This window comes from Chelon labrosus (genome assembly GCF_963514085.1).
Source record: "Chelon labrosus genome assembly, chromosome: 16".
NCBI lineage: Eukaryota > Metazoa > Chordata > Actinopteri > Mugiliformes > Mugilidae > Chelon > Chelon labrosus.
Genome location: NC_140349.1, coordinates 4,055,877 through 4,083,874, shown reverse-complemented (window position 1 = coordinate 4,083,874; position 27,998 = coordinate 4,055,877). Strand labels below are relative to the sequence as shown.

The 27,998-nt window shown below is 41.6% G+C and overlaps 1 protein-coding gene across 4 annotated transcripts in view; it reads right to left on the bottom strand.

The window, feature by feature from the left end:
- Positions 1 to 27,998, bottom strand: part of col11a2 (collagen, type XI, alpha 2) — a 41,853-nt gene that overhangs the window by 11,504 nt on the left and 2,351 nt on the right. Inside the window, exons 2-30 of one of the 4 annotated variants that reach the window (XM_084563047.1) lie at positions 18,380 to 18,541; positions 16,685 to 16,895; positions 15,985 to 16,147; positions 15,712 to 15,834; positions 10,477 to 11,628; positions 9,001 to 9,120; positions 7,361 to 7,576; positions 6,421 to 6,474; positions 6,000 to 6,041; positions 5,676 to 5,738; positions 5,488 to 5,562; positions 5,286 to 5,372; positions 4,921 to 4,977; positions 4,688 to 4,741; positions 4,495 to 4,548; positions 4,286 to 4,339; positions 4,063 to 4,116; positions 3,866 to 3,919; positions 3,697 to 3,741; positions 3,230 to 3,283; positions 2,558 to 2,602; positions 2,387 to 2,440; positions 2,251 to 2,295; positions 1,414 to 1,467; positions 1,258 to 1,302; positions 980 to 1,033; positions 761 to 805; positions 605 to 658; positions 347 to 454 (exon numbers count right to left, since the gene is read on the bottom strand). In XM_084563047.1, coding sequence (XP_084419173.1) covers positions 347 to 454; positions 605 to 658; positions 761 to 805; positions 980 to 1,033; positions 1,258 to 1,302; positions 1,414 to 1,467; positions 2,251 to 2,295; positions 2,387 to 2,440; positions 2,558 to 2,602; positions 3,230 to 3,283; positions 3,697 to 3,741; positions 3,866 to 3,919; positions 4,063 to 4,116; positions 4,286 to 4,339; positions 4,495 to 4,548; positions 4,688 to 4,741; positions 4,921 to 4,977; positions 5,286 to 5,372; positions 5,488 to 5,562; positions 5,676 to 5,738; positions 6,000 to 6,041; positions 6,421 to 6,474; positions 7,361 to 7,576; positions 9,001 to 9,120; positions 10,477 to 11,628; positions 15,712 to 15,834; positions 15,985 to 16,147; positions 16,685 to 16,895; positions 18,380 to 18,541 — 3,398 coding nt within the window. The remainder of the gene's footprint in view (positions 1 to 346; positions 455 to 604; positions 659 to 760; positions 806 to 979; positions 1,034 to 1,257; positions 1,303 to 1,413; positions 1,468 to 2,250; positions 2,296 to 2,386; positions 2,441 to 2,557; positions 2,603 to 3,229; positions 3,284 to 3,696; positions 3,742 to 3,865; positions 3,920 to 4,062; positions 4,117 to 4,285; positions 4,340 to 4,494; positions 4,549 to 4,687; positions 4,742 to 4,920; positions 4,978 to 5,285; positions 5,373 to 5,487; positions 5,563 to 5,675; positions 5,739 to 5,999; positions 6,042 to 6,420; positions 6,475 to 7,360; positions 7,577 to 9,000; positions 9,121 to 10,476; positions 11,629 to 15,711; positions 15,835 to 15,984; positions 16,148 to 16,684; positions 16,896 to 18,379; positions 18,542 to 27,998) is intronic. The other 3 variants (XM_084563048.1, XM_084563049.1, XM_084563050.1) reach the window with 3 other exon arrangements.

The window sequence follows — 27,998 nt, the reverse complement described above, 5'->3', positions numbered from 1 at the left end:
ATGCGCTGTAGTAATTGCAGTAAAATGAATGCCAAAACATCTTTCTGAAACTAAATAGTAGTAGTTTGTTCAGATACTATACAGAATAAAATAATAAAATACATTTTATGTGAGAAAATCTCATTCAAGTGCAGCTATGACCACAAGAGGGCAGCACTATGACACTCCACTGCCAAATGCATTATTAAGTTTAAGAAAATGCAAAATTGGTTAAAAAAAAATGAAAAATTGCATAGTGCAGAAAAAAATCAGAAAAGTCTGTAAGATTTTCTTCAAATGAAAACTAAAGGAGGAAATGATGACCTGAAGAACAAAAATCCAATCATGTAAACTGAATGACTCGTACCTTCTCTCCAACAAGTCCGATTGGTCCAATCTCACCAGGAGGTCCAAAACGACCCTTGGGCCCCTCTGGGCCATCCTCTCCTCTGGGTCCGGGTACCCCAACCTCGCCCTGAGGCAAAGCAAAACCATCAGAACAAAATTATGCAACATATATATAACAGGTTAAAACTCAGAAAATGCAACTAATGGACAAAACGATGAGAAGCAGAATGAATATATTGATTATCTTTTTCATTCATTCATTGTGATCCCATCTTACCCTCTCTCCCTTGGTACCAAAATCTCCTTTAATTCCTGGGAAACCATCTTCTCCCTAGAAACAAAAAAATGCAGAACATAGTTCGATATAATATCAACCCAGTTTTAAATTTTTGGACACTTTTTTGAATATACTATGTGGATTAAACTGTGATACCTTTTCTCCCTTGTGGCCCTTCAGTCCACGGATCCCTTGAGCTCCCTGCAATCAAAGCGTTAAATGATCAATACATTGATAATTTGGGTGTAAGGTATACTTGGGGAGCAAAAAGTCATAAATTGGATCAGTTTATCTGCACATGCGAAACAAAATCACCACAGAAATAAAGAAACGTTTTCAGACCTCACATTCAAAAACAAAAATAAAAAAACTGACCTTGATACCACGAGGACCAGGATAGCCAATAGCTCCCTGGGGACCATTGGGACCCTGGAGAAGGTCAAAGAAAGAAGGATAAGTTCACAGCACAATGGACACATGAGTAAATATATTGGGAATTATTTTAAAATGAAAAACTAGTTGCACCAATAAATTTACTGTAAATGTGCCTTTCAGACATAGCAAATATCTGCTATGTGTGATAATAATATGTCGAACATGGCGTTTGCTAGATAGAAGGGATGTGTTGTGACTGAGTTTTGTTTGACACCGACCTGGTTTCCTTTGGTGCCAGGTGGCCCCTCCTTTCCTGGATGACCCTGAGAAAGCAAGACAGAGAGCTCAAACCTTAGGAAGGACATCCAATAAGGAAGATCCAACTTAATTCAGCTCTAATATAATAAAGACAAAGAAAAATAAGACAAACATACAGGAGGACCATCAGCTCCGGGCATTCCTGGCAGACCTGGTTTTCCGGTCGGACCCTGGGGAGAAAGAAAAAGTGATCAAGTAGGAAGAAGAAGGTTGTGTAACATCAAAGATAATTCAGCTGTTAACATCACAAGGGCAGAGTCTGTGTTACTCAGAGAGCTTTACAGGTGGTGACCGTGTTTTGTTTTGACCTGTGAACAGAGCTAAGCTGTATCCAGGGTTCATACAAAGCTATAACAAGATGCTGACTGCAGATTCTTATTCAACAGACAGATGTGAGAGTAGTATAAGTTGTATGATGTTGAATTAAAAAGAGAGCTAGAGATCCTCCTCTGTTTATTTGTTCAGTCACAGAGTAACCAGACATAAAGCTCACTGCATGAAGATAACATTTTAAATACTGCATCTGCTCATAGCTCCCAGACTATCTCACTAAAAATATCAACACACATTTACAATAACTTGATGATATTTATGTGTTTTTCAAGTGTTCATTTGTCAATTTATACTGCAAAACTATTTTAAAATTACTTTTAAGACATGCATGAGTTTCACTCTGAGGGAAAACGTAAAGTAGAAATAAAGAAACTGGCCCCTCCATTTGTCCCATCAAATAAAACTTCCATACTCTATTTTTATAACTGTAATGTCTATCGTGCATTATGAGTGACACAACTAATACAAAGAGTTTCACAAGTAAAAATCATAGTCGATCTATTAGTCCAGAGACTACTGCATTTTGAACAGATTTCCTTGGTGAAGTTACTTTTTCTATCACATTGTATACACGGTTAATTTATATTTATTTTATTTCTATGTAGTCACGGTCGCTTTACCTTCTCTCCTGGGGGGCCAACGGCTCCCTGAGGTCCTGGCATTCCCTGCAAAAAAAAAAAAGAAACAACTCAATATCCCGTTAGGGCACAGTTATTTAGTGAAAGTGGTAAATAAGACATGTCATATATCTCTCACCTGAGTTCCTGGGGTTCCCTGCTGACCTGGAGGTCCTGGTTCTCCTTGGGGACCCTGAGAGACACAGACAGAAGAAGATGCTGACTATTGCCACAATCTATGCAGACATGTTCTAGTTACTATAATGAGTTATGATGATTATATCATAACAGCATGGTAACTATTACTGACCAAGTTTCCCTTGGGACCTTGGGATCCATCATTTCCACGTACACCCTGAGGATGAAAAAGAAAACATTAAAAACAGTTTAAGCACAGATGTCAATCACAACTTATAATAGATTGTCTTTACATTTATTGGAATCAACTGACACTTATATGCTGGTGCCTAAAGGGGACATCCACCATTTTTACAAACATATGTCCAATAATGTTTGACATAATATTTATTTACAAGTCTTGTGAAAAGACTGCAGCCTAGAGTAGCTGAGTAATGAGCTGTTATGTTGAGCATAACACACCCAAGTTCAACTGGCATCAGGTTCTGACCAGGACGACACATTTATGGAATAAAATGCATCATGTTCTAGTGCATAGGTTTTGATCTTTTAGATAAAAGATTGTTAAATTGGTGAAATACTTTACAACTTTAGAACAACACCCCTAGAACATATAAATATAATGCTGTGACTGTCATATGGATTTATCTTGGTGGTATTTTGAGGCAATTGCAGGAACATTACATGTTCATTTTTAGATTACTGGACATCCCCGTCTTTATATCCGGCTGTATCTGGGGTGTTGTTTCAGGAGGTGCTGTGGGTGTTAAGTGGTCAGAGCAGCATAAAACAATGCTGCTAAAATAATAGCAGGCGAGTGTGGTTTGAATTTGTTTTTACTCACAGGAGGTCCAGAGATTCCAGGAGGACCTTTGGGACCAAGCAAACCACGAGGTCCCTAGAAGATGTACAGACAAAGACACATCAGAGACAAAGACACACGCAAGCAGAAATAAAAATACATGTTCTACCCTGTAAATGAAAATGAAGATAGCAGGATTTGACATCCAGAATAACAATATGCATAAACTAAGAAAACCTCATGGATATGTGGAGTATATGCAAAAAAAATCAAACAAAAAACAAAAAAAACGACAGTGCCAACTCTTAAACCACCATTGGATCACACCTTGGTGAAAAATCTCAGGTTTGATTATTGTAAAACATCATGAGCAAAGGCAATGCTATAAGACACTCTACCCTATTTTGGAAAACAATCTACAACACAGAAATTAGAAGCACGAATTACATAAAAATATAAAAATAAATATTAATATGTAAAATCAGTTGGGTTGTCATGGAAACACTCACTGGTTCACCTGGGAGACCCCTGGGTCCAACGTCTCCATCATCTCCCTACAAATGCACAGAGACAACAAGGACGTCAAGGAAGAAAACATGATGATGATGATGATGTTCACTGAGACAATGCAACACGTCTTGGAATCATTTCAGATTCTTATAGCTACTGCATGCATACCCTCTCTCCGTCCTCTCCTTGGCTTCCTGGTGGTCCCATTGGTCCTGTGTCACCCTGACAAGATGAAAGAGCGAAGGAGTAAGGAATCAGAATATTCTGAATATTAGCACTACAACAGCAACAACAACAACCGTTATTTATGAATAATTAATGACAGTCTCTTTCTCTTATCCTACTACTGGGATTGTTTGACTCACCCTGTGTCCTTTGTCACCAGGCAAACCAGGAAGACCATCAAAGCCACGGTCACCCTGCGAGAGAGACACACAGGCACGTGAGGAATATTACTGTATTGTAGAAGATAAAAATGCATCACAAATGGAGTTGATACCATTATAATATATTTAAAGTTTTGATTTCCATACAGCTGAGGTTTTAGGTGCACAGAAAAGGCATGTTTAATGTCTAGAAAGAGGTTACCTTAGACCCAGACTCTCCAGGCATTCCCCTGGCACCATCAGCTCCAGCACGGCCCTGTTAGCAGTAGAGGAAGATGACTTTTAGAGTGACACTGTACATGGGAGACAGTCCAACACTTAACAAATAAAAAGTTTTTAAAATAGTAGCTTGCCCTCAAAGAGCATTATTCTTTGAGAAACAACCATTAATAAAAAGATGTTTGTACTTACTCTTCTTCCTGATTTGCCTGGAGGTCCCATCAAACCCTGGGGTCCCCTAGGGCCCTGACAAATAAATGAAATGCCTGTGATGAATACTTGGCATAAATGTGGTCTTACAGTATTTCACATACAAATAGTTTTAATGACTCTGACTATGATGTGAGGTCAGAGGTCAAGTTTGGTACAAGTGTAAGTGTTTCACCTGAGGACCAGGATCTCCACTCTCTCCTTTAAAACCAGGACTTCCTGGACTTCCCTGAAACAAACACACACATCATCACAAACCTTTTCATCATCTCAGGCCTTTGAATGATAATGTCATATAAAGAGAGAAGTAGAATAACAGTTGTTTTTGGAACTGATAAGGATCAAAAGAATAAAATTCAAGTAAACAGCGATAGCAATGGAGACAACAAACTCATGATTTGAACATACCAGTGGTCCAGGGCGTCCAGTGAATCCCATCGGCCCAGGAGGTCCTTTCAGAGCCATCTAGAGACAAAAGGTCATGAATCAACCATAATGAAGGGACATGGCTGCTTATGACGAGGAAGTAGAGGAAAGGGCATGAAGTGCAGTTGATGCAGTTACTTCTCTTCTGCAACAATATTTCCTCTGTTGTATTTGTGTTCTTAAAGTAATGATATTTACCAAATCATATGTGCATGCATTTTGTTATAATTTATGGACACAAGGTCCTTAAAATGTGACAAAACAGAGTGACTGCAAAGAATCCACTGATATGAATTCTCTAGAAACTAAATGCATAGGGAAAATGTGAAATCAAGGCCATAACTGACCCTGGCCTGAGACAGGATAGCTGCTGCTTGGGCTTCTTGTGCAGAAACGGAAGGACCTTTATCTCCTCCACTCTGACCAAAGCGGAACTGAAAAAAAAAAACACAAGAAAAAGCATTCAGATGATGAGGCAAACCTCTCATATTTCTGACCATCCAGATAGTGTGTGTTATCATAAAGGATCAAAAGTTAAGCATGACTTACAGGCAGCATGACTGAGGTTCCAGGAGGTCCAGGGACTCCATCAGCTCCAGGCAAACCAGCCCTACCAGGAACACCCTGCAGCATGGAGAGATGGAACGGTGTGAGGGAACACCGGAAAAGAAATGGGCTTCTTTCAGACGGACGTCTTCACAAACCCGCACTTCTTGAGAAAAATGGAAAACACTCACCCTTTCTCCAGGGTCCCCAACAGAGCCAGGAGGTCCAGATGGGCCAGGGGGTCCAGTAGGGCCCTGTGAGAGGAGGAGAGGGAATGTAAAAGTATTCTTGGGTGGAAACTGAATTTTGGTTTGTTGCCTATGAAATCTTTACCACACATCAAATAAAGAAATACAATGTGCTGGTTAGTTGGTTTCTGCCTAACTACAAGAAAATTACAGTCCAATAATTAAGGTATCGACCTAAACAAACTTCAGAGTTAGTAAATATTAAGAGTAGCCTAAGTAAAATGCATTTCAGAAAACAAGAAGCAAGAATTATCATCATTAACTTACAGCAGGTCCCTCAGGTCCTGGAGGTCCTTCAATCAACATACCCTGAAAATATCAGAATATTTACGTAAAATATACAAATGCATGAAGCCAAACACCTTAAAAAATGGACATATATAGTAAGTCTGCAGTATAATTTCCCCAACTAAAACATCCTACATGAAACGATGTACTATGTAAATGATTTTTGAGACTGGGGTCATTCATTTTCTCCTCTTACTTCTGCTGCTGAGTGGCATCCCTAGCTCCTGCAAAAACTGTACTGTAATATCCAGCAAAATTACTGTGCATCCCTACTTTCTTGTTTCCTATTTTAGTTAATATTTTCCTATTCTGCCAGAGGAGTATTCTAAAATTCATAGTTTAAATACAGTTTAAATACATCTGGTCAGATAAAGCTGTTTAAAGACAGTTAATAACTCACAGGCTCCAAGACAGCTGGCTCTCCCTTCTCTCCTTTCTGGCCTCTAACGGCAGCCTGAGGAAAACACACATGTAGCCAACAACACAAGGCAGTCAGCACAGAGGTACTCACATATTAACCAAGAACAAAAAATAAAAGACAGTCATAGAGTTTTGACTGCATGCACTGAGAAAGACAATCCTGTCCAATCCAGATAAAATATCTGAGAAAGACAACCACATTATTACCACACATTATTATACCAGTGCTGTTCAGATAGCATGATGAGATGAAAACCAGTTTCTCTTGTGGTAACAGCATAAGATTTCATCCAAACACCATTGATTTGAGTGGTTCTCCAAACTGCCGGTCCTTTTCCCGTAGATAGAAAATCATCTGGGTTTAACACCACTAAATGACGGCATAAACCGAAATAAACGGCATTAAATACATTTTAAAAAAATGCAGCAGTGTGTTACGGTTGCATTTCCAAATGCCTCTATATGCAGCGTTTGTGACATGATGTGCTCATGTTACTGCTCATTAGGATCCCCAGTGGGTTCCACCAGGAAGAAGAGCTTTTCTTCACAGGGTCCTGAGCTGCTCATTATGCACTACATAAAATAAAACCCATTTCAACCACAGATATGCGGACTAAGTCTTGAAATGCATTCAAATATATGTTTCTCTATGACTGTTTGAGTTTGCCTGCTATAAATATAAGAGTTCTAACTGATTATACATTTTCACGGCTATCAATGGTCCACTGTTAAAGTGATGGCTATGTCCCATTTCTACCATACGTGTTAAAATGATCCAAAATCTCTTTCCGTAATGGCCTGTGACAGATGGCAAACTCAAGCAAGTCATTTGAGAGGACACTGAATACAATTTGACAAAGACTAAGAGTCAGAGTTGGTTGAAACATATAGTTTTTTTTCTCTGAAGCAAAGCAACTTACGCCTCCCTCGTCTGTCACAGCGGACAGGGCGGGGCCCATATTGGCATCAATCTCTCCAGTCTCTGGCATTGGCTCATTGTAGTCCCTGTAGGAATAGTCGTATTCCTTAAGGCCCACGTCCCCAGTCACATACTCCTCAGTGAAGACCTCTTCGCCCGCACCCGCTGCCTTGGTGCCATCTACCTCTTCTCCCACCAATGTAGCTTCCACGTGGGGCTGAGATGGGTTCGTCACAACGGAACAGACAGAGTAGCAATGGGATAGATAGAGAAGTAAGCAAAGGAAAAAAAAAAAGGTGCAAGAGAAGGAAGAAAGAATCAGATGAGGAGGGAGAGATGTGCAAGATGTTAATAAAAGAGAAACACAGGATGAACCAACAGGGGGAGTGAAAGAGGGGGCATATAGAAAGAAGTGAGTCTTACCTTTTGTAAATAAACAGTGACATACGGACAGATTACAAAAAGACATCAGGCAGACTGTGGGGATTCTGTCTGTCCTTCATGCTGTGGTCTGATTTTTCTCAGGTGAAATATGGATTAGCAAGCTTATCCTGCGACCACAAATCTGTTAACCATCTACGGTTTAGCTTATAAACACGTTTCTAGCAAAGTATATCATCATCAGGTTTTTTGTGTGAAGACCTGCAACCAAATAATCTCTTCAAATAGTCAAACTTTGGCATGAAGAGAAGGGACACTTTTAATCCAAAGGTCATGGTTGCATGGTCCCTGGACACACAGAACTGATATGAAACACTTTGTAAAAACAAACTGCTGCTATGTGCTACGCTACGCAAAGCAAACCCTTTTCTTTTTTTACTTACCATGCAAAACAAATATAAATCCAGTGTGATTATACTGTACTGTCATCTCATATGAAAGGGTAAATATGAATGAATACATCTATCCAAAATTTCTCTCCAAGACATCAGCATTAGAAACCGCTCATCAAAGTCTAACACAGATACAATGGTAATGATGACAATATATATTATTGTCAAAACAATGGGATTTAATGAAACAGATCACAGGTGTGAGAGAATCATTCTCCAATTCTGACTGTTCCCCAACTGGGCTGCAAACTATCTCACAGCAACTACTGTATTCTCTACTTCAGTTAGATGTTTCTCTCAAACAAGAATGCATTATATTCATCTTCTTTTGTTGCCGTGGCTAAAAGTGCACGTCAAATATTCATATGTGGATCCCTTTCTCACAAGATGTTTGTTCTCATGTCAAGAGGACAACCAGATCAACCAAGGTCCTTGAGATGAGAACAAAACCAGGATCTTGCTGTTAGGGAACAAAGGGAGCCACATAAAAATGTTTGCTGGTACAAGCAAATGAATGTGGTGCATTCTCTTTTGAAAGGGATGTTTTCTTGTGTCTTGTGGCGTCAGTGCCAACAAAACAGTGACCTGTGGTTAGAAAAGTGTAAGAGAGACACGGAGCTACTTGGTTAAACTACAAAGACTGGGCTCACCACCACACAGGTATTACACTTTAAAGATGATGATTCTTGTTGTTGTCACTGTGTGTTGATATGTTTAACTGCAAAAATCAAATCTATCTGGAGATTTTTCTTTGAGTCTTCTTTGACTGTTATGCGCGTGTCTTCATGTGTGTCATTTTCTTTTTTACCTGAACAGAGTTCTCTTCTTGTCCAATCACCTCACCCTCGGGCAGTGGGACCGTCTCCTCATAGTAATAATCAGTCTCTGTAGGGGTGTGGCCAGCCTCAGAATATTCAGTGTCTACATCCTGATTGGTCAAGTTGACAGGAAATGGGGAGCAGGAAGGAAGTAAGCAGATTTGATTGGAAGAGCGTGGTTAGTTCAAAATCTGCTTCTGGATGATGATGATGATGAGTTAAAAGAAGAAAATGGAACACATCATAAAATTGTGATTGCCAGAGGCAAATAATATTTTTTTTTTTTACTGGCAACTCACATTTTTGAAGTTGCAAAGATCCACTTTAGAAAAGAAGTTTCAGGAATTTCAGTGACTATAAATTTTGCTAGAAGCAAGATTTAGAGAGTCAGTGAGACTACTTTCCTGAAATTTCTTTTCACTTATCTGTTGAACCATTTTTTGCTTTTTAAAGCTCAGAAAGCCAAGATTCATGAAAGGGTGAAGTAAGCTCTTATCTGGAGCCTCTATCCATCCCTCTAGATGAAAACATCATAACTTGATGCTTTGGGATGTCTAGTTTCACCCAAGACTAGAAAACAGATAGACAACCCCAAATGACAGCCTCACAGAATATGAGTTAGTGAATTCAATTTAACTGTGAACCCGCGCTATAAGTGCTCAAAAGCCCACTATTGACCATGAATGTCTCCCAATAATGAAGAATGTTGATGTCACGGTAGACTACATAATTAAACTGAACTTCTAATGAAAGCTTACTCTTAATTTCTGTGAAGCTGCTTTTTTCATATTTGATTCAAAATATGACAAGACAGGAAGACAGACGTCAGAGAGAAAACACAGGTGCTTAAAAAACAAAGAGAGGAAATGACTGACAGGGGAGTTTTGTTGTGTTGCACATGTGTAAAATGTGATAGTATTGGTGTTTTAGCAATTTCAAATTGTGCCATAGATATCCATGCTCATTTATTTGACCATAGCGGTTTTCCTGAAAAGAAAGAGACGGAGTGCTGGCGTGTATTCAGGTTCTGAGATCCAGTTTCAGCAGCTTGAGGGTAGGAGTATGAAGTGCAGTAAAGAACAATGAAACTTTACAATTAGCCATGCTTCAATGCGCACTGCTGTGTCATATCATATAGAGAGGTTGGAGTGATCATGAAGATCATATGATATATGAACAGAGGAGAAGGCGGCCAGCTTGGTATGAACCAACATCCATTCTGAAGACCAGATTAAGCACCATCAAGGATTTGCATCAAAATGCACAAAGCCAGTGACATTTTGAAAGATCAAACTATTCATACGTTTGAACCTCCACTTGTGTTGAGGGTTCAAATGTAAAAACATTCAGTTTAACATCAATTTTGCTGCAGATCCTGGATGATGGAAAGAGCTGGTAATGAGATGGGAGAGGTGGTACATACGACTCTGGACATTCCGACCCAAACATGAGCCCTTCTGTTGTACCTGTTGATAACCGTTGGTAATTTTCTTCGCTGGGACGGCAGTTCCACTCAGCGCAGTCTTGCCAAACGGTGGGAAAGGTTTGTGCTGAGATTTGACATTAATGTCCACAAGCACCTTGGACTTCGTGGGCCTGGGTGGAGTGGGCCGGACACTGGTAGATGTTGGAGCTACTTTCGTCGGCATGGAAACCTTTTTGATGACAGTCTTGTCTACTTTGCTCACTGTTGATTTGACCAGGGGGACTTTGGTGACCACAGTTTTAACTTTGACCTCTGCCTTTGCTTGGGTTTTTACTGCTGAAGCTTTGGTAGACACAGCTTTGGCCAGCTTAGTAGGTGCTGGTTTTGATGCTTTTGTGGGTTTAGGTGTCTTAGTAGCTTCTACTTTGACAGCTGATTTAGCTGCACCGACCACAGTCTTTTCTACTTTTACAACTTTCTCAGTCTTTGTTTTTGTAGTGGTTTCAATTCTTGCCTGATTTGCAGCCCCATTACTAACAGCTTTCTTTCCAAGCACAGTAGTAACTTTGCCATTAGTCTTAGCCTCACCATTGACTTTATTCTCAGCCTTGCCATTAACGTTTAAGATTTTAACCTCTTTAACCACAATGGTAGTTTTGCCATTTCCGTTGGCTTTCTTCTCAACTGTAGATTTGCCGTTTCCATTTGCCTTAGACACAACAGTGACTTTTCCATTTCCATTCGCTTTCTTTTCCGCTGAGGTTTTTGCATTTCCATTACCGTTGACTTTCTTGTCAGCTACAACCTTGCCATTGCCATTGCCATTCACTTTCACCTGAGCTGTGGGCTTGGCCTCAGCTGTGGCTTTGCCATTAGATTTAGCTGCAGATGCTTTTTCATTGCCATTGGCTTTTGCTGCACCATTAGCTGGTTTACCGTTACCATTCTTGGCTGGGGCAGATGTGGGCTTAGATTTAGCTGGTGCTGTTGGTTTGATTTTAGACATGAGGATTTCTACTGCGCTAGGTTTTGCTTTAGACGGCTTGGCTGTGGAAGACTTGGAGGCTTTGGTGGGCATAGGTGGCTTGATGACAAGTTTGTTGGATCCAGTTTTGGCTGGCTTAGGTGGAGTGGGTCTGGCTTTTACAAGAGGGGATTTAGTGGGTACTGCTTTCCCATTGAGTGCCTTCTTCTGATATCCGTGATTATTGTTTGATTGCAGTGTTGTTTAGTATGTAAAAGTGCATTTAGACAAAGACAGGGAAAAAGAGTAGAAGATGACAAAGACAAATGGAGGGGTTGGGAGGGGGATGAAAAGCAAAAACAAGGGATGGACAAAAGGAGAGAGAAGACAAGAGTGGATGTTTTGAGAAACAATTACATAAAGATGGCTAAGGCTCGGATGATTTACTGAGACTGTACAGGCATTACTGGATACAGCAGAGAATTTAAAACGTATTTAAAAATGAACCAAGGCTATAACTACAGACAGCACTAATTTCACATAAAACATTTGAGAAATTTCTTCTCTTTGACCCAAAAAATGTAAAGTTTTTTTTGCTGATCTCTCCAGTAATGCCATTCCCAATATTAAATGACAAAGCAGCATCTTTGTGCTAATAAGAACTTGAGGCCGTGGTTTGGCAGAGGCACTGAGGGTGTGGCTGGTCAGGTAAAGCTGGCTGCTGAACACACACACACAAAGACTGGAGAGACAGGCACACACACAAAAATCATACACACCACTGATGCACTGACCTGCAGTGCTACAGTGGACTGAGCAGTCCATCAGGCAGAGAAGGTTGCTGCTGTTTAGCCATGCAAAAGAAGTAGGGTGGATGCCAGGTTGGCATGCAAATGCATGTTAGTCACACACTGTAAAATGACAAGTACTGAACTTTCTAATTCTTACCACTCATGCTGCTACAATAACAATACATGCAAATTAAAACTGAAAACAGACAATACATCCATACGTATAATAATTTGAAGGGAAAAAAGGCCACCAACGGGAATATATACTCGTAAGATATGCCATACAGAACACAGGAAGACTTATAGGGAGACAGGTTGTGGCATAAGTGTATGTCATAGGTCAGATGTACAACCTTGAATGCTTCAACCAACACAAAGACATGTGCACTGATATTCCCAAACTGACTGAAAACATTGGTCTTGAAACAGATGATGCAGAAGAACAGTGGGTACATGCAATGACATTCTCTGAGATGATACAGAAAACATGCAAGTAACAGAACAGTAGAGTCAAATAGTATGCAAACCCATATTGTTTTGTGATCAAGTGTGAAGCTGAGTGGTTGGGGTTTGTCTTTTAAGTGTCAGGAAATTCAAACAACCACAGAAAAGCATTTGGAAATCAAACAGTTATGCAATTATGTGATCATCACTTAACACACTCTGTGACAAACCCCACCTACAGTCGTATAAGACTATTTGAGAAAGATCAGGTAAACACAAGACTACTGACTTGCATTTGCATGTGCTCAGTTTCAGGAGACAAATTTATATAATTAGCAAATGTATGATGTAAGGCAATTAACTTTCTCCAGTGACATTGCTGACATAACTCCCAAAAAAATAAATGAATCTTCCAAAACGGGTGTTAAATATTGTTTGGTTTGAAATATAACGGCCATATTTTTTTTTTTTTATTTACAGTCCATTATGTGCTGAGCAAGTTTTATGGATCTTGCCCACCTTAAATTCTCAAAAGGTTTTCACAATCTTTGGGGAAATGCATTTAGGTTAGATTTAACGTAGAAGATGACAGGACATACATAATAAAAGAGGAATGAATGGAGGAGAGAACTGCATGTGTGCATGACAACACAGCTGCACCCACTGCACTGACCCAGTGCCCCCACTTGGCCACACGTGAACACACATACACACATATGACAACGAGTAAATGACATGAGGAAAAAAATAAAAATAAAAAAAATCACAAGGTAATCCTGTGTGATGAAGGTGGACGTGTGAGAGGTCAATCTGGATTAAAGAAAAAGTCAGATGTAAATAAAATGGGGGGTGTGGAGTGATGAAGGATGAGAGAGGCATTGAGGTGAAAAACATTTTAAATAGAAAATTTGTCACATAAGCGGCTATGACACTCAAATATTTAGTGAGCTAACTGCATGGATTATACCTCTGTTATTGTCTTTCTCTCTCTCATTCTCCTTCCCTTCCACAAACCCCGCTCGTGTTTTCCCTCTCTCTTGCTCCCTCTTTACCTGTTGGTTGGGGGCCCAAGGTGGGGGAGAGGGGGGCGCAGAAGAGGAGGGAATGCCTGTTGTTTCCTCATAATAATAGGGGTATTCATGGTCATCCTGCTCCTCATCAAAGTACTGAGAGAGATGGAAGGATGGGAAGAATGGAAAGAGGTATAGGCAGCGAGTGAAAAGGTAGATGAAAGCAAAAGGGATGGATGCAAAAAGAGGGGGAGAAAGGAAAGTGGATTTCCAAGGGATAATGAAGAGAGGTTGCAAAAGTCGCAGAGGGATGAATAAAAGCAAAGGTGGAAAATACTGGTGAAACAGCAAGGAACAGCAAATGGCATGATGACAAAAAGCACAGCTTTCATTTTTTCATTCATCAAAGTCTGCGTCGCTGCTCGAAAGGTTTGATAAAAAAGACGTCTAAACTCACGTAACCTTGATGAATGAGAAAACTGCAAAGAATAAAGCAGCGGTTGACGTCAATGAATAAAACCACGTTGATTTATATTCATTCAAAAAGCAGTCATCTACATCAACAGCATCAACATGGCAGGGCTTGGGACACAAAGTGTTGTAGCTCTGTACAGCGGCTGACAATTTAGACCAATTTAAGATTAGGCATGCAGACTCATAAAAAAATAATAAAATAAAAAGATCATGTACTTTAGATGGATGAATGCAGATGAAAATCATTTGCTACTACAGCTATGTAATGCAGCCGGTGTCGGGGAAGTGTCAGCTCCCAAATATCAGTTGTTTTTTAAGAGACCAAGAATGAGGGAGAGCTTGCAAAGCTTATAATGCATCTAATGTGCACAACCAGTCTCAGTAAGACAAAAAAAAAGGCTCGACCTTAAGCCATCTTCATGCCAGATTCTGTCTCAATTTAACCAGAAAACCAATCAGAATTTAACTGCTTAAATATTTTATGTACTGAACAATAACTCTTTCTTTCAGTCCACCAAAAAAAGGAGGGGGGGATGAAAAATGAATGCTTGCTTGTATTATTCATCCCCTTACCCCTACCTTTCTGTGTTCCAATGCAGTAAAGCAGCAAATAGTGACAGCTAATCATCTGCTGCAACAATCGAAATGTCTACAATGATAAATAATGTGTAGCTATAGGAGGGTATGACTATGACAATACCATTTGCCTTTAGTAACCTCAGGGGACACACAGACTGAGGTGAAGAGGAAGGCGGATGGATACAAACTGTTGCTGATGACGAGGATGCGTGAGGAAGGACAGAAAGGGAGAGAAGCACTTTGATGACCCAAACTGAACATGAGGACTTCATTTCCGGGAGCTCTGGTGCATTTAGAGTAGAGGTTTTCTTACTACTAGACCATATTTTCTAATATTCTATCAGTTTTCTTTGCACAAATCCTGTTCTATAGATGACATACAATCAAATGAGATGGTTGTGGGAGGAAATGGTGCATTAGGAGGAGCAGTTAAAAGAAGTATCTGTGAAAACTGTGATAGTAATTCAATAAACTCTGACTGTCTTGTGGGCATTTCCTGATTTTTCAGTATTTCGCCTTCATATATGTATTTTCCAAATCTCAAGCTATCTCCCATTCTATAAAAAAAAAAACAGATTTAAACTAAAGAACACATTTTGAGATCATTCAAATTCAGTCAATAGTTAAAAGCACCCAAAAAAAAAAAAAGGAGAAAGAAAGTCCACAGATTCTGTTTGGGCCTGTTGTACTGGAGCTACGGATGAGCCTAGTTTTATAAATGAGTTGTGAGCGTACAGTAGCAGGGACAGACTGAGGTTTCTCACTCTGTAGGCTATTCAGTAGTCTTGCGAGTTCTATGGGATTTGTGTGTGCCCATGTTCTCACTTTGTATGAACACCTCCTGCAGTAAACTTTATAAGAGGGGAAAGAGTGGGAGTGATATATATATACGTGTATAAAGGCCATTTATTGTACCCTGCAGGAGGGTTTCCAGATAATTATTCAGGAAGAAGGTCAGGTGGTTGATTTTATACGTCTGTGTACGAGCTTGTGTCGTTGGTGGTGTTACTCACGTATGTGTTGGGGTCCTGAGCCTGGGTCTTGGGCAGAGGGGAGTCACAGTCAGGGCTGTAGTGTTCACAGAAGTCATAGGCAGCCTGGGGGTTGGAGGCGATCAGCAGCTGCTGGATGTCTCCCTGTGGAGAGAAAACAGATGTGTCTTAAACTCACTGTTGTGTTAATTGACCAATAATGACCAATAGATGTAATGTTACCAGTAATCAGCCTCCTAGTCTCTAATAATATAGTTTGTCCTTCGTCCTGATTATGCTTGTCACAGTCCTCACCTGGAAAACCTCCTCATCAAGCAGACGAGCTCCGAACACCGTGATGCCATTGGTGTCGATCTCTGCGTTGTTGCCACGGGGCAGAGGACGTGTCATCTTCTTTTTGCAGTCCAGCAGCAGGGTCACGTTCTTCTTGGAAACGGAGAAAGCGATGCGATGCCACCTAGAGACAAGGAGTGCAAACCGCAGGCAAATAAATGTGTAACATGACTAGAGCTGTAAATAAAAAGATATCAGTCCGACCTCCAAATCATTTATCATTTCAGAGCAACGCTGACATACACCGATCAGCCACAACATTAAAACATCTGACAGGAGAAGTGAATAACATTTAAACCATCTTGTGACAGTTCAATGTTCTGCTGGGAAACTTCTGGACCTGGCATTCATTGGTGTGGATGTTACTTAGACATGTAGCACCCACCTAGACCAGACCAGGCACCCCCACCCCATAGCAATAACACTCCTTGCAGGAACAACTAAAAAAAATCATGAAGTACAGCACAAGGTGTTGACCTGGCCTCCAAATTCACTAGCTCTCAAACTGATCAAGTATCTGTGGGATGATCCACAGAGGCCTCTCCCCTGGTTTTAATGTTGTGGCTGATCGGTGTACATACTATTCCCAACCACTCAAACCCACATGACCCCAGTCATGTCATCTCAACCAGTCACAAACTGGTTGTTGCTGGTTACTGACTTGCCATCAGCCAGGTTGACGCCTCTGAACAGTGGGTAGTCCTCAGGGGCTGGCTTGCCGTTCTGATCCTCGTACAGGAAAACAGGGGAACGTCCCAGTTCAATGCCCAGCTGCTGGATGCCCTGCTCACTGTAGATGGAGAGGAGGAAGGCCTGCAGACCAGCCTGAGCCTTAACCAGAGCCATGATGGAAAAGTTCTCTGGGAAACGACCTATTGATGAAGAAAGAGAGAGAGAACAAGAAGGGAACAATAAGCTCATAAACATGTGTTATACTACTGGGCATGTCTGGAAAAGTTGAGGAAGGTATATAGACTGGCTGGGATATTGTGTCAGAATCTATCTTCATCTACCAAGACAGATAGTAAAGAGAAGAGAAAGTGAAGGAAGAGAGAGAGCAGATGAAATAAGTTTCACGTTCATGAACAAGTGATGAAAGATGAACAAAGCTACAAAAACAGAGGAATGGTGCAGAACGTGAGATGGAAAAGAACATGTGAAAATTACAGTAATGACAAGTGATTAAAGTAAGAAATCTGTCAAGGCTATATAACATAGTCCCCATGTAAAGCTGGCATACTGTATATGATGTGAAGACATAATAACAGGTGTGCCCAGCTTCACTAGAGCAGCTAAACCTCAGAAAATGAGCTGAAAATCAACTCTGACTTTGAGGGATTTCTTCACAACCACATAAGTGCCACTTTTTCCTTTCTTTCCTCACTCCTGGGTGTCAGACTCGTTTCTAGAGTTAATTTGTTGTGACTCTTGCAGCCAGTTTCACTCCGCTCCTGCGTTGCAACACGTAATTATATACTTTATATATCCACAAGCAATCTAGCAGAGGGCACAGCAGCCTCACTTAACTCCAGAGAGCTTGGTTTAGAATACTTCCAAACATAACAAGGCAACCTGTAAAGTCAAGTATGGGTTTTATACCAGACTGGAATGCATCATGAATATTAAACACAATGCAGTGTTACTGGTTTAAAATAAGGTATGCCACATTAATATGTCCTTTTTTCCAGAGCAAAATAGTTTAATTGGCAAAGTGAGACAGCAACTAAATCATCATATCCTATTAAGATTAATTATGTCCATAATAAATATAAAAACTACATACTGTACCACTGCATTTGAAAACAGGAATAATTACTTAATGTAACTATGCCAAAAATATTTGCTAACAGGCTAAGAAGATAACGTAATATTTCAGTCAGATACAGATAATTTTAATTAATATTAAGAAACGTTCGAGTTAAGGATCAGTTTCTTTAAAAAGGCCTAAAATACAAATGAATAAACAGATAAAAACAGGATCAGATTAAGGTTGTATTTGGGATTTCCTTTTAATAGCTTGTTCTATTTTAATTATAATATACACAGCCTATCATTCCTTCATTTTAGTTAATTGTTTCATAACAAAATCTTATTTCAGACTGACTGTAGTAATACCTAACTAAACTTATATCAAATTCACTATTTTATAAACCATATTTATTATGACATTTAAGTTGTAAAAAGTCTTCTTTGTCTACTTGTAGCTGTTCAAAGTTTGAGAGAATAACCCTGATAAAGGCAGGACCTGTTCTGAATCAAGCAATCTTTCTTAAATACAACACAAGTAACAACCATTAAACAGTTGCATGAGTCCAGATTCTCAGTCACCCCGACATCCGGTCCAGCGGAGGCCTACCTGAGAAGAGCTGCTTGGTGGGGGCGGAGATCTGAGCCTTCTTGGTGATGCGGTAAGCATGATCGGGGCTGCTGGAGCGACGGGACGTGCAGAAGCCCGGGACTTTCTTCACACCCTCGGGGAGAGAGGGAACCTGCAGAGCCCGTAACACATCCACTGGGTCTAGTAAAAGAGAAGCAAGAGAAGAAAACCGTCATCACAAATACCTGATTAGATTAACTGACATGTGACACAGCAGTATAACTTATATCCCCTTGTTCAGTACATTAGACACGTTCATCTTTAAGCCAGCTGGTCTGGGACACTTGTGAACCAAAACCACAACATCTGACGTTGTTTTCTGCTTTCTCTACACATGTTAACTCCCATGTTTTCATTTCATTTTCTAATCATTACAGTAAAGGACCTTTTAAAGCTAATCTGAATGCAATGTTGTTGAATCTAGAGGAGTTTTATTTTACATTGAAGCCATTCTCTGCAGCTGTTCCCCATAAGAGTCAATCATCTCATCTGGAACATGATCTAAAATGTTCCTGCAGCACTAATGTGATATAGGATCGGGTACAGAAGATGTCCACAATGGCTGCCACTGTACATGCAGATATAAAGTAAGAAAGGAACCCCTGTGCCGGAGCAAAGTGGGCAACGGTCCAAGCCACATATATGCACCAGAGCAGGGCAGGTACAGTAAAGCTCAGTTTCAATCAGAGACTTCAATTCTGCCCATATTCACCAAAAGTCACTTTGGATGTGATAGTGCTGAGTGAATATTTGTTTTAAATCACACAGACGTTTCACAGTTTTGCCTGACATGTACAAACACACAGAAATACAGGAATGCACACACACACACACACACACACTACAGATATGTCCCACAATACACATCTTAAGATCAACTTGTACACAAATAAACACATACTGTACAGAAACACTGGAGCGCCAGTCTCACATCCTGTCTCCGCTTTCACACGCTGAGGTCAACCAGTCTATTTCTCCACCTTCAGTCTGTGCTGTGGTGAGCCTTGTTGGCTTTCTGACATCGCTCAAAAAGCAGCTGTGTAATTCAGACTGAAAAATGTAAGTAGCCCTAAACAGTTATTTTAAACCTGTTAAATCGTAAAAAAAATATTCCAGTAACCAGTGGTTAGGACGCTCCGTGTTATCTTATGCACGTACAATTCATATTTATTGAGATAATAATGTTGTGAAATTCCTTGCTCCAAGATCCAGTGATGCCGTATAAAATTTAAATTAAATGGCACAGTTTGTTGTCTGAGAATGAACCAAATATAACTTTTATCTTTGAAGTGAGGCAGCCATTACCAAACGTTCCAACATTTTCCTGAACCCACTTTTCCTCCCTCGGCCTGCCTTGGCTAGCCTTTTCTGTGTTTGAGGTGCACCAACGTTGCTGTGAACAGGCGATTAAATCCATTTACAGACGGCCCCGCTATGGCACATCTCATAATAAACTAGCAGAGTCAGTGATGCATGGCTCTGGTTGAAAACTGCTCGGATGCATCCAAACCCTCCTGTGATGTGGCCTATGGTAGGACGAGCTTCTTCTGATTTTTCATTCGACATAATCATTAATGAAGGGTTGCTTTCACATGCTTTAAGAGGTTAAAGGATAAATAGCTCTTGTCTGACATCCAGGTGATGAAATGTTTGACTAAATCTGCTGCTAACCCGAAGCACAGATGTCCAATAGATAAAACGAGTTGGCACATACAGTATATAATAAGTTAATATGCTCTTGCCACAATAAAAACATGAACTGACACACATTATTATATTGTGAATCAAACAATGCCGTAATGCTGCATTATAAAGTGACTTCATCGCGTTTATGTATCGTTTATGGTGCTTTGTATTAACATCTAATTTAAAGTCTCCTTGTCTATGTCCTAAAATCACAGTGATCCCGTCAGTGGTGGGACTGTTTAGGTGACACCCAGTGTCTCAGAGTCACCAGTTAGTCAGAAAGTCCCACAGACGGTAATATTTATTCACACAGAGCAAATGGTGTGTTAATAATGCTGCTCGGTGTCTGGACCACTACACTCTGTTAACGTCACTGTAGAGCACAGAGGGGAAGAGGAAGAGGAGGAGAGTAAGAAAGAGATGGAGAGAGGGAAGAGTATATAAACATACACTATATTACCAAAAGTATTCGCTCACCCATTCAAATGATCAGAATCAGGTGTTCTAATCACTTGGCCTGGCCCCAGGTGTATAAATTCAAGCACTCAGGCATGCAGACTGTGAAACAAGACATTTGTGAAAGAATGGGCCGCTCTCAGGAGCTCAGTGAATTCCAGCGTGGAACTGTCATAGGATGCCACTTGTGCAACAAATCCAGTCGTGAAATTTCCTCGCTCCTAAATATTCCACAGTCAACTGTCAGCTCTATTATAACAAAATGGAAGCGTTTGGGAAAAACAGCAACTCAGCCACGAAGTGGTAGGCCACGTAAAGTGACGGAGAGGGGTCAGCGGATGCTGAAGCGCATAGTGCAAAGAGGTCGCCGACTTTCTGCACAGTCAATTGCTACAGAGCTACAAACTTCATGTGACCTTCAGATTAGCCCAAGTACAGTACGCAGAGAGCTTCATGGAATGGGTTTCCATGGCCGAGCAGCTGCAGCCAAGCCACACATCACCAAGTGCAATGCAAGGCGTCGGATGCAATGGTGTAAAGCACGCCGCCACTGGCCTCTAGAGCAGTGGAGACGCGTTCTCTGGAGTGATGAATCACGCTTTACCATCTGGCAATCTGATGGACGAGTCTGGGTTTGGAGGTTGCCAGCAGAACGGTACATTTCAGATTGCATTGTGCCAACTGTGAAATTTGGTGGAGGAGGAATTATGGTATGGGGTTGTTTTTCAGGAGCTGGGCTTGGCCCCTTAGTTCCAGTGAAAGGAACATTGAATGCTTCAGGATACCAAAACATTTTGGACAATTCCATGCTCCCAACCTTGTGGGAACAGTTTGGAGCGGGCCCCTTCCTCTTCCAACATGACTGTGCACCAGTGCACAAAGCAAGGTCCATAAAGACGTGGATGACAGAGTCTGGTGTGGATGAACTTGACTGGCCTGCACAGAGTCCTGACCTGAACCCGATAGAACACCTTTGGGATGAATTAGAGCGGAGACTGAGAGCCAGGCCTTCTCGACCAACATCAGTGTGTGACCTCACCAATGCGCTTTTGGAAGAATGGTCAAAAATTCCTATAAACACTCTCCTCAACCTTGTGGACAGTCTTCCCAGAAGAGTTGAAGCTGTAATAGCTGCAAAAGGTGGACCGACATCATATTGAATTCTATGAGTTAGGAATGGGATGGCACTTCAGTTCATAGAATGAGTAAAGGCAGGTGAGCGAATACTTTTGGTAATATAGTGTATGTAAGGAGGATGCTGTGAACCATCCCAGACAAAACCTTCCTTAAAAACAGGTGCTTGGAAGTGGAAATAAAGAGAAAGGAGAATGCTAAATCAATGATAGCCTTCATAAAAGCACAAAGAAAACACAAGGGACCATGCTTTTCCAAACTTTTAGAACTGAGGACATTAATCAAATAAAAGATTTCTGAGGATCTGTGTAAGGAATGCTGGGCATGTGACACAGGAAGAATTTAACTTCAACCAGAGGAAGGAGTCAGGACAGAGGTTCAGGCAAAGGTGGAGTGTGTCGGTCTGTGTGTGTTTTGGGGAGGGGGGGCCAGGCAGTGACAGTAGACAGCGTGGTTCTGTGATGGCAGGATACTGGATCAGGTTGCAGCCCGGGCTCCCCCAGCACACCCAGTACAATGTGCCGCTCTGTTCCCCGCTCCGCTCACATCTGCAGCCGGGGCCCTTCCTGCCTGGAGGACCACAATCACGACAAAAACACACCCACAAAAATAACACAGAGGTACACGCGGGCCAGGCCCGGGAGAGGTGCACCTACACACCTCACGAGACGAGGAGTGGCAAATATGGAGCTAGACGAGGTAGGAAAACAGGCAGCCCAGGGGTATGAACGCTCCTTCTTTACTTTCTTTCTTCTTCCTCTTCCTGCTCCCTTGGCCTTTTCTTGCCATAAGCGTTCACAGATGGCTGCGGTCTTTTGATGTAAACGTGGCCCAATTACAGTGCTGTCATTAAGACAGGAAACAGGGCTCCCAGACACGTGAGGGCAGTTGCAACCAAGATTACAGTAGCCTGTACAGTTAGACCTACTGACAGCTGCACTGCTGAGGTCCAAAGACATACAAATATTAAGATTATTATAAATATGAATGTCTAGATGAGTAAAACTATCATATATTACATGATTACATTCATAAAATGGAGAGAGTATTGCATATTTCCCCTGTTCTATCCCCTCTGAAGACTCTTAGACGTTATTTTTATGCATTTACTTAACAGCATTTTACTATTGAGCACAACAAGCCTGAAAGCTGCTGATTTAGAAAATGTTTGGTATACATGAAGCACTGCACTATGGGGTGAGTGTGTTTTTTTTTTTTTCCAGCAGGTGAAACAATCCTGTCAGTGTTACCCTCTAACCCACCCGAGTTCCTCAGAACCACAACCGACCAAACACGCAGACCACCGGGTTATTACAGCCTGATAGAAAACACATGTGATGCTCAGGGTGGCGTTCACACTGTAGGACGAGGTGCGCGGCTGAAACTCGTTCAGGTGGCGCTTGGATGACTGTAGCTCCACACAGCCGCCACTAGATGGAGGCGACACAGGTTTAATTGACAGACAGAGCACAGTGAAAGCCTGTCAAAGGGCTACAACCACAACACACACACACACACACACACACACACAAGTGTTTACACGCGCTACGCAAATAGACTCGCGCTCTTAGGAGTGAGAGATAAACAGCGCTGTTGTTTACTGAATGAGTAACTATTAAGCAGAGTGAGTCCTGTCAACTGTTCTGTCAGAAAACACACAGCCCTCGTGTCTGAGCACAAAAGCAGCTGGACACACAGATTAGACACTGAGTGTAAATAACATCTGTAGCATGTAAGTGGTAAACTATTAGCATTATTCCATCACTCTGCTCCGCTGGAGCCTGTGCCAACATGCACTGAGCAGGAAAGGAAACCGACTTTGTGCGTGCACAGGTACAGTGTGTGTGGATTTGTATGTGCATGCACACTTGTGTGAGACAGCGTGTGTGTGTGCATGTGTGCCCTTTCCTTTTTCTGTTACAGCTGTGCCAAATACCAGACACACACTCCAGCTGACACACTGACCCCTCACCTCTCACCTTTACACAGCGACCACATTGTTAGACACACAAAGCAAGAGGGACGTGTGATATTGACCACAGATTAGCAGCACATACACACACACACACGTAAACACTGGTGCACAACCTCATCTTCACACCAGTTCTCCGTCTCAGTATTTGAGCCTACAAACCATCTCCAAGAATAAGCTGAGACGGCAGGTTGTGTCGTCCGGATCAAATTTTCTCCAAAAAGCATGACAGTCTCTAGAAAAGTCATTTTGAAAATGAAAACCATGAACTAAATTCCAGTTGCTCCCAAATGATCAGTGTCTCCATCCACCCAGCTGACCGCAAGGGCAAGAAGCATGAGGAGAAATTCTGACTGCAGGTTATAATTTCCAACGTGGTGCTCTATAGTTACGATTTATTTATAATTCCTTATGTACACAGACAGAATATCCATTATGAGCAGCCATACTGTAAAGAGGGGGTCATTAAGAATGGACACTATTTATATGGTATGAGCTGAGGGTTTGGTTTGGTCGTTGTTGGGTTTATCATCACCTAGATTTTATGACAGGTGACAGGCTGCTCAGAAACAGAAAAGCCCAACATTCAGTAAAACATAAATGAGATTTACAGAAAACTTGAATTTTTCAGATTAAAAAAACACAATCAGGCAAATAATTCAGAATCTACACCCCCATATCTGCTAAAGCATCTTCAATATGACCTCTAAAATGTTAAAGAGAGGCAGAGCAGAGCGGCTTTTATATTTTTGTGTATTTGCGTTGAAGCTATCGTCTTTTAACATTATACTTGTCATGATGGTCCTTTCCTTTCTCAGTAAATTTCATCTTTATAATGCCAATTAATCTTATAAAGTCAAATATTTCAACAATGCTTTATTAAGCTCTTTATCCTTTGATTTTAACTTTAATACCTGCCTCTAGTAGCGCTCATTTTCTAGTATTTCTACTAATGGATCCTACGGTCCATGTGGTCTGCCAGTCACTGCGGGCCCGTGCCAACATTTACTGTATTGCCGTTCCGCGTGCAGCATCATAGCATTATGTGGTCTGTGCCAGTCTGTGTGTGCTCCACTGATGATGCCAGCCAGCGTGTATCATGCCAGAGTCTCGTGTGGTTTCAGGGCTGCAGGCCGCAGTCTCAGTTTGGATCCGAGGGTGGATACTGACACCACAAGGCCTGCATGGGACCAGAGGGGGCTGACCAGGAGACAGTCAGTGCTTCCCTGTGGCATCATATGGCATCACATGGACCAGACAGTTAGCGAGGCCGCAAATTAGAAACCAGATCTTGAGTCTGAGCTGAAGGATAAGCCTTCAGTAGTTTACAAATCCTTACAGCTCACCGCCTCAGGCTCCCCCTTTAATTTGACTGAAAACCCTAAATCACTGTCATTTAACATGCGTTCATCTAATATAAAATCTTCTCACTGATAATACTAACACTAAAAATGAAAATTTAGAGATTAGCGCAGTTATTTTCAGTATGCAGTGACCCCTTGTTTCAGTATACATTTATACCGGAGTCTAGTAAAAGAGCTGAGGAGTCAGAGTCATAACAAAGAGAGGAATAAAAGCACCGGAGCAGGAGATTACACGATAATCATCATCACTAATTACAGTGGCACCTTTTCACTTTGGAATTCCCCACATGAAGAGATATACCCCAGACTCTTTATGGGTGTAATTTAGCTGCAGAGAGGGAGTGCAGGAGGACTGGTTGTGACGTGTTGTGTTGTTGCTACTTATACATTTCTGCAGAGATATTGCTTCTTTAGGATTGGAACATTTCAGACATTCAGCTAATTACACTCCGGAATCCTGCAGAATCAAACGTCTGAAGAAAACGCTATACAAATCTGAGAAACACAGATCTTTGTATCAGTTTTTGTTCGTGCACACAGATTCATTTATCTATTCTGCATTTAGTGTTAATCATTTATAGACCTACTATAAGCTAGTAAGGAACTAACTTCCTCCACTCCCTCTCCAGTTCACCTGCGAACTCATTCAGGTTTGAAGAAGGAAGAAAGACATATTCTATCCTACTTTTAACTCTCCATGCTGCAGAGTTACACTTTCCACAGAAGCTATTTTCAAATAGATAGACCGTATTGATGTCTGGAAAATAAATGTACATTAACTCGACATGTAACACACACACAGCTGGTCTCCACACCCTCCTACAGCGACTTCCTAGAAGCAAAATAACAGTGGCTAGGAATAGCATCCTATACAGACACTCTGTCATTATAAAGTTGGCGCACTCCTCTGCCGTCCTTGTACATCTTCAGCTAAAGCAGAATGTCTCGGAGGAATGATTATCCACACACACACACGAGCCACTAAATCATCACCTATAAAACCAAGAAAAAAATGAACAACTGTCCTCGACACACTCTGTTTTCCGTCAGGCCTACGCTTCTAATGTGGCTTTGTCTCAGAAGGGCTTTTACAAGTTCATAGTCTGAGGGGATGTCATGGCTTCTGTATGCTTTAATCTCACAACCACTGTCTGGGCCTTATCTTTTCATGCACGTGATGCAACTTTACATGTGTGGTTGAGGCCGATGAAAGGCTGGGAGTCAAGTTAAGGTCGTCTCACGTGCAGATTAACGTCAGTAGTCCCGAGTTGTGCCTCTGGAAAAGAAGCATTCATTTTTCCACGTATGTGAGTTATTTAGAGGAGTGACAAATATGAAAAGGAAATTCCACATTAGTATAAATAAGTTCTTTTTCAACCAGTAGTCTATAAACTGGTGAGCATTAATTAACGGGCATAAAAAAAGGGGATTTTCTGCCCTGAACGTCTATTTCCATTATTCCAGGTAGCCTGCTCTCAGAGGCTGTGGTTGTGTAGTAATTTGACATTACACATGGTTTACATGAGCTGTGGTGGATGTTTGTTAATCCTGCCAACCGAGGTGGAATTTTAATACTGAATGAGAATAAAAATGTGGTGGAAGGCTCAGCTCAGGACACAGTGCCCCGACATCCAGGTGGAGGTTTGGTCTTAAACAAGATGTTGTTCTCTGGAAGCTTTTGCTGCTAAGTTCTTAATAAGCTCTTACTTTGACGGGGATTAGCATCCAACAGGTCAACAAAGAGACATACACCTGGACAACAAGGTATATATAATATATAGAATATACAAAGTAAGACGATTAAAAGGAAGGGTGCAAGGAGGATGGCTGTGGAGAGGCACCGGGACCAAACTGATGACAGGGCAGAGGAAAATCATCGGGACAAGATTAAAGCTACCAGTCTGAGTCACATGTGACAAATGGAGGCCTTAAATACCACACACTTCCATATAGGCAGTGGCACGAGCTGTCAAAATCCTACACTGCTGCACCATACAGTGGCTTTATTCACCAGCAGAGAAAGGGAGAGAGAGAGAGAGAGAGAGAGCAGGGTCATGTTGTGTTTAGCCAAACGGAGACAGACTGCCCTTTGAGGAGCTCTGCTTTGAAATGAGGTGGAGGAACATCCATGTCAAGAAAATATTGCCCTCTGATTTTCTCCTTTTAAACAAAACTCTGCTTTCATGCATTTCTGGGTCCGCTGCTCTCTGGGTGACGGCTGTGCCTCATCCATCCCTCCTTCACCCCCCCGTCTCCATTCTCACAGGGAAGAAAGAATAAACGAGAGACCACTTTTTTCTCTCCTCTAAATCGGTCTGGGTGGGGCGCTGTTAAGCACATCTGCTGGTGCACCACACTACGCGCACAGGAACGCGCATTCTGACGCGCAGCGCCCCCTATGTTTCGGTCTGATGGAACACCACATGCACACGCATGACTAGACGCGCGCCTACAGGTAACAGGCGTGTTTTATTTGCGTCACTCCGACATTATCACATGACCGCGTGATTAAAAAACCTTTTCTACAATCAAACGAGATATTCACCCTTCAAGATGAAACAGCCTGGCTGAGGCGCTGCACACAGACGCACATTCAATCAGGCCTAGATGTAGCACACATTTCCACACCCTGGACTGGGGGGGGAAACATCCATAGCTAACAGACGCATATACACAAACACAACTGTACAAAGCGCACACAGACACGGAGACACTAAACGCTTTCACTCCCAAACCCCTGCGACCGAGGTGCTCAGCCGCATAACAGCCTATTCATAAAACGCAAAAATGTCTCAGGCTTCCGCCTCCAAAATACACATGGGAGCCGACGGGAAGGTGCAATCGGCCCCTCGCAATCTGAAATTGGAAACGGGGCCAATGAATACACTGGAGGAGGGTGATGTATGTTACAAAAGCCCCCACTGGTGCGTAAAATGCAGACATGTGTCCCCACAAAGTATCCAACAGAAGAATAGTCGTTTATTTA